The following is a 16,233-nucleotide window of genomic DNA, read 5'->3' on the forward strand; positions in this document are numbered from 1 at the left end:
TACTTTTGTAGATTTGATTGTGTCCCTTTGTCGTGAAAACAGAGACCTCCTCATATTCGTTGTTTTAGTCTGTGGTGTCTTCACCTCTGAGGCTGGACGTCTTGTTTAATTAAGGGTTAAGGTCAAGTAGTTTATCCAGGCTAAGGGTAGGTAGTTAAATTAATGAATACTGCAAGGGGTGAGTCAGTGAGCATTGTGGGAAGACTTACTAACATCCTGAATGGTTCTTGACCCTCAGAGTCTGGAGCCTCTCATGAACTATCACTGCTGTTCTGGTCCACCCTCCTGCATATGGAGACTGGTGTGAGCCATAGCAGTGGTCCTTGGTAGTGGCAGTGCGGGCCAAGCCAGGAAATATGTTCATTCCATAGAGGAGATGGAGGATGGAGAGTTATAACGACAGATAGACAGATGGACAGGTAAAAAACTCTAGCACATCTTCCACCTCCTCCATGCACCTATGTTGTATTGTTAATTATTTTATGTTAATCAAGGCCCCTGAGAAACTTAGTATAAACATAATGCTATTGTTGCTATATTTCTCAAATGCTTTATGTTTTAAAATACATGTTTTGAAGTCAGGAGAAAAAACATTTATTTAATTGACGGTGTTGACTTACTTACGAAATGCCGTCATATTTTCATTCCCACTTGTATATGGAGCTCTTGTACACAAAGAGAATGTCGTGTGTCTTCGAGTTGAGTTCAGGGTTGGTGAGGGACACTCAAGCTAGATAAAACGGTACCTGCTCATTTACCCGTTTGGAGGGGGGCGATGTTAAGAGAGCAGAGCAGTTCAGAAGTCATTACATGTATCTCTGGAACTCCTGCTAGTCACTGAGTTTTCTCTTGCCATTAATGTAGTTATGCCCACCTTTTTTTTTTTTTTTTTTTTTTAAAGAGAGTCCGTTTAAAATCATTTTGGGAAAAGAAAAAAGATAACACATACTTGTTATGTGTGTTTTATTTTTAATTTTTTTTTTTAACTTAAACAGACATCTATTTTCTCACAATTATGGAGGCTTTCATTCTGAGATGAAGGTATCAGCAGGGTTTGTTCTTCTGAGGCCTGTCTCCTTAGCTTGCAGGTGGCTATCTTCTCCAGTGTCTTCATATGGTCTTCTCTTTGTATTTATCTATGTCCTAATCTCCTCTTTTTTCACATTTTTTTATTGTGGTAAAAATATAACATAAAAAAAAAATAACATAAATTTGCCGTCTTAACACTTTTTAGGTATACATTATGGTATTGTTAACTATATGCATATTTTTATATAACAGATCTCTAAACTTTTTCATCTTGCATGACTGAAACTCTGTAGCCATTCGTTTCCCCGTGACTCCCCAGCCTCTCGCAACCATCATTCTACTCTCTGTTTCGTAGAGTTTGATTACTTCACATACCTCATATGAGTGGAGTCCTGCACAGTCCTTCTGTGACAGGCTTATTTCACTCAGCACAACGTCCTCAAGGTTCATCCGTGTGGTAACATACAGCAAGATTTCCTTCTTTTTTAAGCTGAGTAATATTCCATTGTGTGTATATATGTTGTCTTTATCCATTCATCCATCAATGGACATTTAGGTTGTTTCCACACCTTGGCTATTATGAATAGTGCTGCAATGAACATGGATATACAGATATCTCTTTGAGATCTTGTTTTTAATTCTTTTAGATACATACTCAGAAGTAGGAGTGCTGTATCATATGGTAGTTTTTTGAGGAACTTCCATACTGTTCTCCATAGTGGCTGCACCATTTTACAGTCCTACCAACAGTGTGTAGGGAAGGATTCCCTTTTCCCATATCCTTGCCAATGCTTGTTATTTTCTGTTTGATAATGGCCATCCTTACAGATGTGAGGTTAATATCTCACTGTGGTTTTGATTTATATTTCCCTGACTATTAGTGATGTTGAGCACCTTTTCCTATGCTTCTTGGATGTTTGTATTATCTTCTTTGGAGAAATGTCTGTTGCAGTTCTGTTTTTCAGTCAGGTTATTTGTTTTTTTATTACTGAGTTGTAGCTTAATTTCTTATAAGGACACCAGTCGTGTTGGATTAAGGCCCACCCTAACCACCTCATTTTAACTTAATTGCCTCTTTAAATTCCCTGTCTCCAAACACAGTCACATTCTGAGGTATTGGAAGTTGGTGCTTCAACATAAGAATTTGGGGGGCTGGGCGAGACAATTCAGCTCATAACAGAGGCATTCCTGTATCAGCTATTGAGTGAATAAATTTTTTTATCCTAACTATACATATATATATGTATAAAGGCATTATAGATAATGAATGTAAATTATCTGTTAGTTATCTGTTAGAGTGCCAGGCACATGGATGTTCTGTGTGTGTTTTAAGAAATAACATTTTACAGATGTTCCCTACCCAGGCTTCTCCCTTCACCTCCAGAGGATGAATTCTCCATTATTTGACATATATCCATCTCTTGCTTTTATACTTTCGTTTTATATATATATATCTACAAAAAATTATTTTGTATGGTTTTCAAATTTTACATAAATAGTATGCTGTGCTTAATATTCTACAGCTTGTTTTCTTCACTCAAAATTTTGTTTTTGCGATCTCTCCATTTCGGGGCCTAGAGCTAAAACAGTAACCCATCCTGTGCCTGTGCCATCTTCAAGCTGATGGAAGACGTTTACGGTTGTTTCCACAATGCCACAGTGAACATCCTTGAACTCGTTCCACTGTGCGCCTGTGCAGGGATTTCTCTAGGGTGGAATTGCTGGGTGTGTTTCAGCTTTACTAGTGTATGAGTTTCCTGTGTTCCTATATTCACCAGTACTTGCTATTACACGTTACAGTTTTACCAGTATTACTTGTACCATTTTACTGGTGAGTTCTGTTTTGTTTTAGAAATTTGAATTGGTAAGCTGGGCTGGTTGGAATGGTGGGAATTCTGTGCTTCCTTTGAAGTGATTTGTGGACTGATAACTTTCAGACCGCATCTCCTTGTTGCTTTTCTGAGAAGAAAAAGAGAATCAAGAAAGTGATAATGCCAAGGTAGCATAGGGCACAGAGCACTGGATTTTTGAATCAGGAACTCTGACTTCAACTCCTGGGTCTGTAGCATAAAATGAGTTTAATAATATCTGTCCTGGGCTTCCCTGGTGGCGCAGTGGTTGAGAGTCCGCCTGCCGAGGCAGGGGACACGGGTTCGTGCCCCGGTCCGGGAAGATCCCACGTGCCGCGGAGCGGCTGGGCCTGTGAGCCATGGCCGCTGAGCCTGCACGTCCGGAGCCTGTGCTCCGCAACGGGAGAGGCCACGCAGTGAGAGGCCCACGTACCGCAAAAAAAAAAAAAAAAAAAAAAAAGTATCTGTCCTACTTGATTCACACATGAGAGTGTTGTCACATTCAGTGAGAGATTATTTGTGAAAGCAGTTCTGCAAACTGTAAAGCAGTAGCTAAAGCATTGAAAGAAGTAAAATAGTTTTGTTTCCTATACTTATAAAGATTATTGTTGGCTCCCTGCTTTAGGTGAGTGAATTGGAAGGGATTAATTTTCACGCAGGTATTGTGAACATTCATTCCCCTTTAAGGAGAGAAATGGCGGGGGGGTGGTGCATGGTGGGTGTGTATGAGTTAGCGGAGTCCTGTAAAATCCATCCATGGCCACTCGAGGGAGATGGTTTCAAGCTAGAAGTTTATCCAGAGGTTGGTTTACTCTTTGCATTGCCTTTCTGCAACCAGTGAGCTGGAGAAGGATGGCCACACCGCTCTCAACACTCATTCTGTTAGCCCCTTGGAGAAGATTAAACAGTACCAGGCTGGTCAGACTGTGACTTGCTTCTTGAAGAAGGTGAGTAGTGCACGCCCTGCAATGCGATGCTGTCCCTCTTACAGAAGAAAACGGGGAGAAACTGACAATGACCATTTGCACTAGACTTTGCTTCTGTGTTTGCTGCCATGCTGGTTTGTAGAAGACAGTAGAAGGCCTCTGCTCCTAGAAAACTTCTGGTCTAATCAAGGAGCTAAATTTATGGCTTACAAAACAGCTAGCAAGCAACCCACAGTTCTACATATTTATAGATTAATTGTACAAAATGGAAAGAAAGATATATCATAGAGCAAGATTTTAAATCCAGTTCTTTATTTTATTTTAAATAATGTAAAATTCAAATTTCAGTGTCCACAAATAAAGTTTTATCAGAAGACACACGCACAAATATTTTAAATAAAAATGTTTTATTTAAAATAAAATAAAATGTTGGATTTTAGATTCTTGCCTTTTATAAAGTTCGGGAACAGTGCAAAACAGTATATAATTGGGTGTCAGGTTATGTGTTCTAACCCCAAGAGGAACAGGAGTTGAGTAAAGGGAGGGATCAGTGAGAACTATACCAGTTGGAATACATCAGAGAGAAGGTTGGTCTGGGCTTGACCCTGAGGGATAATTCCTCTTCATCGCTGCCAGATTCTTCCTCCATGAGCATGTATCTGAGTATGTCTGTGGTGCTTGATCCTTTTAGTTACCTATTGTCTCTAGACATTCATAAACCCAAGATGCCTTAGAGTGGTGTTTAAGCTCTTCATAATCAGACGTTATGAATCTGGTACACCAGTCATGCTGAAAACCTCCTCTATTTTTTTCCCTTCTTGTCTTTGTTTCTACACTGGGAGTACTGTCTATTCTTATTGCCTACAACCCTTCAAGGTGCAGCACAGATAACCCTCCCTTCTTACTAGTTCTCCTACAGGGTCCCGTAACATACTGTGCTCTTCCTTGTTGCTTGCTCCTGCATACTCATTTGACTTACTCTTTGCAGACTGTAATCTCTTTGAAGGCAGGGCCTGGCTTTTACTTACCACTCTCATGCCGTACACATAGTGGCTGCTTGATAAATGTTTTGTTGAGTTGACCTGAAAATTGGGGTGTGTATTTAGGGCAGAGCACTGTGTCAATAGCAAGATCTAAATTGATTTAGAAATAAGATGTTAGTCCCTGAAGATGGTTAACGTTCACTGGGCACGACTGAGTTTGGGGGAGGCGACAGAGGTCAGTGGGATTGGTCCTACTGCTTGAGGATATCTCTGAGGCCTTTTTTGCCTCCTAATCAGCTGAGGCACCAGGAGAGATGCATGTTCTGCTGGGCTGGCAAAGGCTCTGAGCTAGACTCTGAGTGAAGCCTGCGAGAAGTGGAGGTTGGACAGGGGCATTGGGATGTAGGGGTGCGTTCCTGTTTTTTGGGAAAATGTAGGCTTTGGGCCCTTTGAGCCCTGTGATTTTAGGAGAGTCTGTTTTGGTGAAGGGAAGAGAAGAGATGCTTGTATCTGCCCATTCCATTTCTCCTCCTGTTTTTTTTTCCCCCAGTACAACGTGGTTAAGAAATGGCTTGAGGTGGACATCGCTCCAGACATCCGGGGGAGAATTCCCTTACTGCTCACTTCTCTTAGCTTCAAGGTCAGTGTGCCTGAGATCCCTGGAGAGGAAACCCCAGCTCCCTGAGTTCAACTTAGTGTCTGGTGTGTGCTCACAGTGGGTACGGGGAACTGTACTGTGGGAGATACTTACCGTGCAGACTTAAATGCTGTGGTTTTGGATAAATGACAGGCCTTTCCTCAAACATCAGAAGAATTTTCTTGCCCTTCCAGGTTCTGAAACATCCAGATAAGAAGTTCCGGATTGGCCAGGCCCTGAAGGCCACCGTGGTTGGCCCAGATTCCTCCAAGGCCTTCTTGTGTCTTTCACTCATAGGTGTGGTGATGAAATGGGACCTGGTCAGGGAAGGGAGGGGGTGGAAAGGGTCGGGAAGAGGTCTTCAGTCATTGCCCAGGTTGAAGGATGCCGTGGGTTTCGGAGTCCTTAGAAAGCCTAGTGTGGTGGCTATGTCCTTGGAACAGTTTTTCTCTCGGGGCTTTGCTCTGTGGCCTGTGTCTGAGTCACCTTTACCTACACAGTTGTTTTCCCTTGGTCTCTCAGAAAGGCTTGTCCACCACATGGCCCTGGCATTCTTGACCACATGGCATGATGATCTGGGTCTGTGTGATCATTCAGGTCCACTCAGCCTAGACAGCCCGAGTCTGGACGCCTCCACCTCCCCTGGACTCTGGTTGGCCAGTGTCTCAGCTTCTTTCTTGGCTCATTTCCTCTTCCCTAAATCTGGTTCATTCTCCTGCCAGGTCCTCACAAGCTCGAGAAAGGGGAAGTGGCCATGGGCCGCGTGGTGAAGGTGCTTCCCAAGGAGGGACTGACCGTCTCGTTCCCCTTCGGGAAGATCGGAAGAGTCAGTATATTTCACGTGAGTGACTCCTACTCAGAGACGCCCCTGGAAAACTTTACCCCACAGAAGATTGTCAGGTAGGCTGAGTTCTCTTCCTCTTTTCAGCTCTCTGTGGGATTGGTGGGGTTTTTTTGTTTTTGTTTTCCTTTTAATTATAGATGTGTGATTTTGTACCAGAAAAAAATAGTATATAAAATGGAAAATGAAAATTGCTGTTGTTCCTCTCTTTCTCCACCACTTTTTGCCATTAGATACTTTGATCTCTATCTTTCAAGACTCTAACATATATAGGTATAATTTGCCCGTACGTAATAGTAGAATTTCATTTTATGTGCTATTTTGCAACTTGCTTTTTTCTCATGGCAGTTTATCATACACTTTTTCTTTCCTGTGCTAGTATATTGAAATCAGCCTTGTTCTTTTACCTTATTTTTAACATTTTTTTTTTTAGTATTGCATGATGTGTTTTTTTAAAAATCACAGTTTATTTAAAGAATTCTGTTCACAGACAATAATGTTGAAGTGAATATCTTTGCACATATGTTTGGATACTAGTGAAAGTATAACTGTGAAATAAATTCCTAGGAGTAAAATTGATGGGTCAAACAATGTTGTACATTTTGCCAAAGTGTCTTCCAAAAGGACTTTGCTAATTTTTATCTCAATTAACAATAAATATGACTGTTCATTCCTCACACCCCTGTCAGCACTGGATATTCTTTTTTTTTTTTTTTTTTTTTGCGGTACGCGAGCCTCTCACTGTTGTGGCCTCTCCCGTTGCGGAGCACAGGCTCTGGATGCACAGGTTCAGCGGCCATGCCCCACGGGCCCAGCCGCTCCGCGGCATGTGGGATCTTCCCGGACCGGGGCACGAACCCGTGTCCCCTGCATCGGCAGGCGGACTCTCAACCACTGCGCCACCAGGGAAGCCCGGATATTCTTAATTTTTAATATTTGCCATTGAATAGGCTGAAATTGGTCTCGCATTTTAATTTGAATTTCTCTTACTGGTCATTTTTCACGTTTATTGACTGTTTACATTTGTTCTGTGCTTTGCTTGGCCAAGTTGCTTCCTCATTTTACTATTGAACCATTCATCTTTTTAATTAAAGCAAAATTGATCTGTGTGTGTTCTCTGCAAGAGGACAGCAGTGACCTTTCGCAGTTGGGGGGTGCTTTATGAACTATTTTGGGTGCACAGAAATGAACCTACCTCAGAGTTTTAAAACCATTTTATAGCCTGAATAAACTAGCATGGAGAGGCATATTTCAGCCTTGTACAATACAGACTTGTCTGACAACCACAGTTATCCAACAGTGAAGCAGACACCTTCAGGAGGCAGAGACTGGAAAGTAGTAATTGTCCTCCCGTCTCAAGTGTCCCAGGCACCAGCACCTGCGTAAATTCTCAACCACTTGTCAGGGCTAAAGAGCACAAAATGCCCAGGGCCTAGGAGGAGAAAAAGAATGAGTCAGAGGGAAGTCCAAGATCATCTCTGCTTCGCTTATTTAGGCTTACAAAATACAGGTGTGATTTTTTTTTTTTTTTAGCAAAATATTTTTAAAAAATAACATTATTGGGCTTCCCTGGTGGCACAGTGGTTGAGAATCTGCCTGCTAATGCAGGGGACACGGGTTCGAGCCCTGGTCTGGGAGGATCCCGCATGCCGCGGAGCAGCTAGGCCCGTGAGCCACAACTACTGAGTCTGCGGGTCTGGAGCCTGTGCTCCACAACAAGAGAGGCCGCGATAGTGAGAGGCCTGCACACTGCCATGAAGAGTGGCCCCCGCTTGCCACAACTAGAGAAAGCCCTCGCACAGAAACGAAGACCCAACACAGCATAAATTAATTAATTAATAAACTCCTACCGCCAACATCTTAAAAAATAAATAAATAAATGACATTATTGTAGTTAAATGTATGAGTAGCATTCAGTTGTAATTCCTTCGTCTGTCAATGTGAATAATAGGTTAAATGCCTAAAGACAGATGATCCCTTCGGGTCCTTTCCTGCTTTAAGTGCTGTGATTCCCTGGTAGAAAAGGCACGCACCTGTCATGGGAGAATTTGGAATACATTGTTGCTGAGATCCTTTCTACTGATAAGATTCTCTACCTTGCGTGGTAGTATAAATGACACCACCATTGCATGGTGGGTTTGGAAACCCCCTCGAAGAGTAAATCCTGTTTCCCTCCCAGAAGCCTCCCCTGCTCAGGCCTCCCTCATGGGCTCCTCTGACCCGCTGCTCTGAGTCGGCAGTGGTACCAGGCCGTCCCCCTGTCATGGTTTCCTATGCTGAGTCTTTCTCTCCACGAGACCAGATCCTCCCAGCCCCCGATGCAGGGCTGGTCTCACCTCCTAAGTACTCACCGCGTGGCTCTGTGCGCCTTCCATAGGGCTTGCATGTATCCTCTTGTTTCCTCCTCCCAGCACGGTTCTTGGGTGAGGAGAGAAAGTAGCGGTATTTTTACTTGACGAACTAGTAAACTGAGGCCTAGAGAGGGGACTTGTCCCGAGTCCCTCAGCAGGTTGTGAGCAGTGTGAACAGAGCCCTCGCTCTCGCCTGTTGCTCAGCCTTGTGGAGAGGAAGCCGAGGCCCTCTCCAGTCTCCTGAGGTGCTGGCTGGCGCCAGCGTTTCCTTCTCTTGCTCTCACTCCAGGTGTTATGTGCTGTCCGCTACAGGCCCTGTATTGACTTTGTCACTGCGATCGTCCAGGTGAGTGTCTGTGTTGTTGGGGGAAGAATTGGGGGAGAACTCCCCCCCGGCCCCAGAGGATTGAGGAGAGGCTGTGTGGATCTGACACAGAGCTTTGGGCCTCCCAGCTTGCTTCCCTGCTCACCCCCTTTATGCCTGGCCCCGTTTTTTATCCAGAAAAGCTGAGGACATTCAGATTGTAGAAGAACCTGTCTGCTCAGGCTGTTGTTTCCCAAAGAAAGGTTCAAACATCCATAGTGGTGTTCAGAGTTGCCAGATGGCGGTCCTAGTGAGGGGAGGTGATGGAGCCCCCAGGGCTCCATAGTAGGGACTAGTATGCCGTGAAGTGGATTGGCCTGAAGTCATGGTTCGAAATGAATGTATGAGGTTTAACCTCCCTCTGGCTTGCTCAGCCTCTCCCTGTTACTATTAAAGCCGTCCCCAGCTGACAGGCGTTCAGGAGAGGGTAGGGCTGGGCTCTGATGGTGATATCCTACTGACAGGTCCAGAGTCGTGTTCTTACAAAGTGTGATTATCACAGGAGATTTGGGGGTGAGGGTCTGGAAATGGGGTCAGAGGTACATGTGTAGTAAGCCTTTTATTCCTTTAGGACGAACCCGGAGACGAAAAGCAAAATAACAGATCCTGAGATTAACTCCATCCAGGATATTGAGGAAGGGCAGCTCCTGAGGGGCTACGTGAAGTCCGTCCAGCCGTCCGGTGTGCTCTTAGGGTGAGTGAGGCGGAGCCCGGGGACGTGGACCAGCCCCGAGGGTTCTCCCGGGGCCTGTCTTGATTGGCCCGCTGCTGCCCCCGGTCACCATCTCTGGAGGGATCATGAAGGAAGGAGAGTCTGTGTTCCCACCAGTGTTTTAAACTCCAAGTCTTTTTATACTTTCAAAAAAGTTTTGAATTACTCTTGTTTGGTGTTTTTGACAAAGAATATGGCATATCCATGGTCATGATTTGTAAATGTTCCATGAACCCCCAGATGTTACAGCCTTCCCTGCTGTAATTACGTTTCCTCATTTTCTTCTGGTCTTTCTAGCAGCTTGTGAGTGCATTGTGATGCTCTGATATGGGGTAAAGAGTATCTTTCAATTATGTCTTCATTACGCTTGATGATTTTTCCAGTTTACAAAGCCCTCTTTATTTTGTTGAGTGCCAGGAACCTTATGTCTGTCTTAAATCCTCATCACAACTTGAGTCTCTGGGAGAGAGGAGGCATTAGGCTTGGCTGGGGACTCTGTTGCTATGTTTCTGACCACAGGACCCTTGTCTCTCTCTCCTGTCAGCCTTGGCCCCTCAGTTACGGGTTTGGCCCGATACCCACATGTCTCCCAGTACAGCCTGTCCAAGGATGCCCCTTATGACAGGTATCTCCCCGAAGGCAAGCTGCTCACAGCCAAGGTCCTAAGGTAGGTGCTCTTCTCTCTTTCTCACCTCTTTCTCTGGGAACGCTGGGTGGAGATGGAGAGGTGAACTATAAACAAAAAGGCTTAGGCAGTGGTAAGTAATGGTGAATGAGCTCCCTTTGTGTGGAGCCTTCTACCTCAGCTCCTAAAGGCAATTGTGGAGACTTTCCTCTGCACAGGCACCCGTCTTTGGGGATGGAGGAAGGGATAACACAGCTGCCCTCTGTATTTTTCTACCAAGCCATTGTGCAAATCATTCCTGAGATTACTGCACGGATTCCAAGGCAGGTGGGGGCAGGCCCAGAAACTGTGGGCTCCTCGCTATGACCATTGTGCTCCTTATGCTGTCCCCATGGTCCGCTCGCCTGGTCTCCCTGTCATAGCCTGAACCGCCGGGAGAACCTGGTAGAGCTGTCAATCCCCGCCGACGACATTGGAAAGCCAGACGTGTTTTCTGCCTCCCTGGGACTGCCACTTCCGAAGCAAGAGGGGAGGGAAACAGAGGCAGAGGAGAGAGACCACAAAGGAGAAGAAGAGAAGGAGGAGAGGAAGAATCAGAAACAGAAAGAGAAGAGGATTGGGAAGGGGCGGGAGGGGGCGCAGCTGCCCAGCAAGGAGAAGAAGGAGCCCCGGAAGCCCCAGGCGAAGAAGCTGGGCAAGCGGCCGTGCCCGGAGTCTGGCAGTGAGCAGGTAGGGCCCTCGGGGAGGATGGCCTCCTTCACAGGAAAAGGAGAGCCTTCCAGAATCCGCCCGGCAGCCGCTTTGCCTCAGCCTCACGGACAGAGAGAGGCTGAGTTTGGCTGGGGAGAGGGTACCGCCCGAGGCCGCGGAGGGCGCTTGGGGCGAGAAGAAGCCAGGCTCAGCGTCGTCCCCGCCTGTCATGGCAGGAAAGCGGGAACAAGAGGCAGAGGAGAGCTGCCCCATCTGAGGAGGACGACAGCGGTGTGGAAGTGTACTACCGGGAGGGAGAAGAGGAGGTGGAGGAGACGGGTGTGCGGCCCCAGGTGAGCGGCGCTGGATGTGGGGGAAGGGCCGCCCCAGAAGGGAGTCCCTGCTCCCCTGCCTGAGGGCTGGGCTGTCCTCAGCACCACCCTCCTGTCTTCATTTTCTGTAAAATGTGAGGAGGTGGGGCACCTAGTTTCCTCAGTTGGTCATCAGCTCTTGAGAACGGGGCTGCTGCTTCACCTGCGGAGTGGGCTGTGAAAGTCCATTCTAGTCGATGTTTATTAGCTGGAGCGGAATTGAATTAGTGGGGGTGGGGGGACGGGCAAAGGAAAGGAGGCTTGGCCGTCTGAGCCTGTGTCCTGCTCTGAGAAATGAGGACAGCGCTACTGGGACTGAGGGCAGGTGTGGAAGGGCTTCCCAGACTTCAGGTGTCACATCCCTGCCACCCTCGGAACATCTGTCAGGTTACCTCTGTCCTAGCTCTACTGCTGTTGTATGCCTGCACGTTTGTATGTGTTTGCCTATGTAGCTTTTTAAAAATATTACTTAAATCTACTTATTTACAAAGGAAGCTTTCATGTCACTCCTAAAAGTGCCCCCAGTGCACCGGGGCCTAGCCTGGCGGTGGGAGGAGAGAAAAGGTCTCTGGGCACCGTGGGAATCCCTGCTCCTCCGGGTGGAAAAGGGCTGCAGAACAGGGGCAGCCTGGGCTCAGTGCTTTTTTCACATGCGCCTGTGATCCTCCAGGAGAAGCAGACCAGGCCGGCAGAAGCACCCCGGCTGAGGCTGTCTTCCGGCTTCGCTTGGGATGTGGAGCTGGACAGTCTGACCCCGGCCTTGCCACCTCGCGAAGAGAGCTCCGACAGCGAGGAGGACGAGAAGCCAGAGCAGGCCACGGTGCTGTATTTTCTAGGGCTTCGTCCTTTGCAGGGACCCTTGGCGCCCGTCTCCCGTGCTCTGTCCTACCCTGGGTGTCTCTTCCGAGGGGTGGGGCCGTCTCAGGCTGGGAGTATTTGCGGAGCTCGGGGGCTGCCCTGCCAGCTCCTGACTTCCACCACAGACTTCCCCGGGGCTGAGGAGCAGGTTGCTCACTTGGTGTTCTGCCTTCCACAGCAGAAGAAGAAAAGCAGGAAGGAAAGGGAGCTGGAGAAGCAGAAGGCAGAGAAAGAGCTGTCCCGCATCGAGGAGGCGCTGATGGATCCCGGGCGGCAGCCGGAGTCGGCAGATGACTTCGACCGACTCGTGCTGAGCTCCCCCAACAGCTCCATCCTGTGGCTGCAGTACATGGCCTTCCACCTGCAGGCCACGGAGATCGAGAAGGCCCGGGCCGTGGCCGAGAGGGCGCTCAAGACCATCTCCTTCAGGTCTCGGCTATGCCCTCCTGCGTTGGGGCCCTGTCTTTCTCCAGGGGGCGCTGCGTCTCCTCGGCAGGCTGGCGGCAGTTTGGGTGGCTGCCACTGGGCGCCCGTGGGTTCACAGGCTTTCTCTCAGAGATGTGCCGTCTGTGAAATAGATCTGCTCATTTATATTTTATAGTCCTCTTCACCGAGATAGCTAAGGGTAACATTTACACGAGGCATGGGCCCCCAGTTAGGTGCCCCACTCGGAGCAGAAGTACAAGAGGGAAAACACTCTCCACATACCCGGGCGAAAACGATGTCGGTGACCATGTTCCAGGCAGAGGGTAGAGCGGGTTTCCCAAAGGCTAGTGAAGAGGGATGGCGCTCCTTTGCATCATTCTCTTAGTTTGGGGGGAGATTCAGACCACAGATTCCTTCCAGTCCAGACCTCAGGCTGGTTTGAGATTTGGTAGGTTTCCTTCCCAGGAGTGGAGGCAGAAACCTGGGGCGCCCCAGACCCCACAGCCATGGGGTTGGGGTTCCTGCTTCTGTGTGAGCTGCAGTGGGGACAGGGCCTCTCGGGGCCTGCACTTGGGGGTGGGAACTGAGGACGTGGGTGCAGCCTGGGGAGGAGGATGTAGTTCCAGTCCCCCGATGGCAGTGGGGGGCTCGTTGGGCCAAAATGATGGAGCTCACGTGCTGACTGCTCTCCCTCCAGAGAGGAGCAGGAGAAGCTGAACGTGTGGGTGGCCCTACTGAACCTAGAAAACATGTACGGCTCCCAGGGGTCACTGACCAAGGTCTTCGAGCGGGCTGTGCAGTACAACGAGCCTCTCAAGGTCTTTCTCCATCTGGCTGACATCTACACCAAGTCAGAGAAATTCCAGGTAGGAGTCTGGGCCAGGTGGCCGGCTGCCAGGGGGACCTCAGCCACTTAGAAACGAGCTCCTGGGAGTCCCAGAGGCAGCAGGGAAGTCTCGGGGGAGAACAACCGCAGCTGGACCCAGTCCTGCCCCAGGCTTGCTCATCTTCCAGGTGGGAGAAGTCATTTCCCCTGCCTCCGCTTTGGGAATGTGGGGCCGGGATGAGGGAAGGGAGGGGACAGCAGAGCCGGGGGTCTGTCCCTTGGGATGCCGACGGGTGTCACCGACAGGAGGCGACAGACCCCAGTAGCCCTTTTCCATCTCTCCTCCTCCCCCTCATCATGCTCACGTTCTCTCTTCTAGTCTTAGGACCTCCTCACGGCACAGGCTTAGGAGGGAGGCTCCCCATCACACGCTTTCCTCATCCTGTGCGCCTGCCCCCCCCCCCCCCCCCCCCCCCCCGCCGCGTACCTGACATTGGGCCTGGATACCGATGGAGTCTGAGCCCAGGTCTAGCTTCCCACAAGTGTAGGTGCCTGTCTCTGCCGTTACCCCCTGTCTTAATCACGCTCCTCAGCTTATGTCATCTTTCCCACAGGAAGCTGGTGAACTTTACAACCGGATGCTGAAACGTTTCAGGCAGGAGAAAGCTATCTGGATCAAATACGGCGCCTTTCTTCTGCGGAGGGGCCAGGCTGGGGCCAGTCACCGCGTGATGCAGCGAGCCCTCGAGTGCCTGCCTAGGAAAGAGCGTGAGTGCTTGTTCCCACCCACCGGCCCAATTCCAGGGCGCAGTAGGCTGTCTCCCATCTGGGCAGAGGGCTGGGGGTCTCCTCATCCAAGGGCTGGTGTTAGGAAAGCCTTGTGGAGCGTACATGGCTATCTCTCTCTTGATCGTATGCTCATGAACTTAGCTCGTGTTGCATTTTAAATTCTAGACTCCGAGGATAGAGGGACAGAAAGGAATTAGCGCTAATTCTTTTGCCTCTGCCTGCCCCACGGCCCACCTCTCATCCCCTGATTCCCCCTTCTCGGTCTGGAGAGTAGGATGTCTGCTGTTGGGAGTCATAGATCAGTGCCCATCTGTGTATTTGGCCCTAAACCCGCCCCACTGTCCCTCTTGTCGTCACCTAGGTCTTAGGACCCAAGAGCAGGGAATCAGGCATCAGACTCTGTCCCTGTAGGGTAGTGTGTTTTGATGAGGGCATCTGTCTGCTTTCTGTGTCTGAGTTGTCCTCTCCCTGCAGACGTGGACGTGATTGCCAAGTTTGCGCAGCTTGAGTTCCAGCTGGGGGATGCGGAGCGCGCCAAAGCCATTTTCGAGAACACGCTGAGCACCTACCCAAAGCGCACGGATGTCTGGTCGGTCTACATCGACATGATCATCAAGCGTGGCGGCCAGAAGGAAGTCCGGTGAGAGGGGACCTAATTGCCTGTTGGGGGGTTGGGAACATTGGCCACTTGGAGGCGTTTTAGCCCCCTGGAACCCCAGTTCTCTTACTCTGTCTGGAAAAACGGCTTTGACGTGACACGTCCTATGACATTCACGTTTCCAGTTTCTTTTCTGCCTCAGCGGCTAGCCTCTGGTCTGGCTGGAATCTTGGGTGGGAGGTAGGCTAGCCCCAGGCCTGGGAATCAGGAGACTTGGGTTTTCCTCATAATTAATGCTGAGCCTGGCTCTCATGGTAGAGAGTGTTCTCAGGCATGATCTCACTGATAACCGCCAGCATCCCCCCAAGGCAGGGAGGATTAGAGACCCGTGGTGGACTTCAGTCCAGAAAGAACTGATGCCTCACCCAAGCCCATCAGTGAGTTTTAAGCAGAGCTTTCCTCACAGAGCCACACCTCATTGCCTGTCCCCATCCCATTAGCTTTGTCCTGATTCACTGTGTGACTTCAGACCAGTAAGTCCTTTAACATCTCTGTTCCTCTGGAAAGTGAGGGTGGTGTTCTCCCTCTCCACAGACATGATGGGAGTTTATAAAGGGAATATAAATAAAGGTAGAAGTGGTAGTGCTGGATAACAGAGGGCCTGGCTCCAGAGCCTTAGAGCAAGTGGGTGAAGGCTAGCTAGGAATCGTGTGGCCGGGGACCACGAGGCAGACACTGGCTGCTCTCCCTCCCAGGGACATCTTCGAGCGGGTCATTCACCTGAGCCTGGCCCCCAAGCAAATGAAGTTCTTCTTCAAGCGCTACCTGGACTACGAGAAGCAACACGGCACCGAGAAGGACGTGCAGGCTGTAAAGGCGAAGGCCCTGGAATACGTGGAGGCTAAGAGCTCCATGTGGGAGGACTAGTGGCCAGCTGGCTCCGAGGGCACTGGTGGCAGTGGGCCAGCCGGGCCGACCCTCAGGCGCCTGGGCAGTTGAGAAACTGTGTTGCCTGAGGACTCTGTTTAAGTGTTGCCTTTTCTGCAGCATCCTTGGGGTAATCCTGTCAAGATAAAAAAGGATTTAAGATTTCTCATAATTCCTTTTTACTTGTTTTAGGAACCAATTTATTTCATCTTTTTCCTTTTCTGGGGCTGCTCAGTGGTTGCAGGCAGTAGGCTCCTGGGCTCCCAGAAAAGCTAAGTCTCTCCTTCATGGGAGGTCCCCGGGGAGCAGGAATGGAGGGCCGACCCCCAGGGACTCTGTGGTCAGGATCCCACTTTGGCCCTGGCCAGGCTCTTGGTCCAGCTAGTGGGGGTCAGCAGGGTCCGGGAAGCGCTTTGCTCTCCTAGATCGC

General features: G+C 48.9%; 1 protein-coding gene across 2 annotated transcripts in view; it reads left to right on the top strand.

The window, feature by feature from the left end:
- The window catches only part of PDCD11 (programmed cell death 11), a 42,050-nt gene extending 26,075 nt beyond the window's left edge, over window positions 1-15,975 (top strand). Inside the window, exons 22-36 of one of the 2 annotated variants that reach the window (XM_032607508.1) lie at window positions 3,718-3,826; window positions 5,339-5,428; window positions 5,620-5,722; window positions 6,148-6,325; window positions 8,907-8,963; window positions 9,553-9,675; window positions 10,238-10,360; window positions 10,741-11,047; window positions 11,245-11,361; window positions 12,050-12,199; window positions 12,416-12,666; window positions 13,361-13,529; window positions 14,104-14,257; window positions 14,753-14,918; window positions 15,632-15,975. In XM_032607508.1, the coding sequence (XP_032463399.1) occupies window positions 3,718-3,826; window positions 5,339-5,428; window positions 5,620-5,722; window positions 6,148-6,325; window positions 8,907-8,963; window positions 9,553-9,675; window positions 10,238-10,360; window positions 10,741-11,047; window positions 11,245-11,361; window positions 12,050-12,199; window positions 12,416-12,666; window positions 13,361-13,529; window positions 14,104-14,257; window positions 14,753-14,918; window positions 15,632-15,803 (2,269 nt within the window). In that variant the 3' untranslated portion in view covers window positions 15,804-15,975. The remainder of the gene's footprint in view (window positions 1-3,717; window positions 3,827-5,338; window positions 5,429-5,619; window positions 5,723-6,147; window positions 6,326-8,906; window positions 8,964-9,552; window positions 9,676-10,237; window positions 10,361-10,740; window positions 11,048-11,244; window positions 11,362-12,049; window positions 12,200-12,415; window positions 12,667-13,360; window positions 13,530-14,103; window positions 14,258-14,752; window positions 14,919-15,631) is intronic. The other variant, XM_032607509.1, reaches the window with a different exon arrangement.
- The last annotated feature ends 258 nt before the right edge of the window (window positions 15,976-16,233 follow it).

This window comes from Phocoena sinus, chromosome 16 (assembly GCF_008692025.1).
Source record: "Phocoena sinus isolate mPhoSin1 chromosome 16, mPhoSin1.pri, whole genome shotgun sequence".
In the NCBI taxonomy this organism is placed as follows: Eukaryota; Metazoa; Chordata; class Mammalia; order Artiodactyla; family Phocoenidae; genus Phocoena; species Phocoena sinus.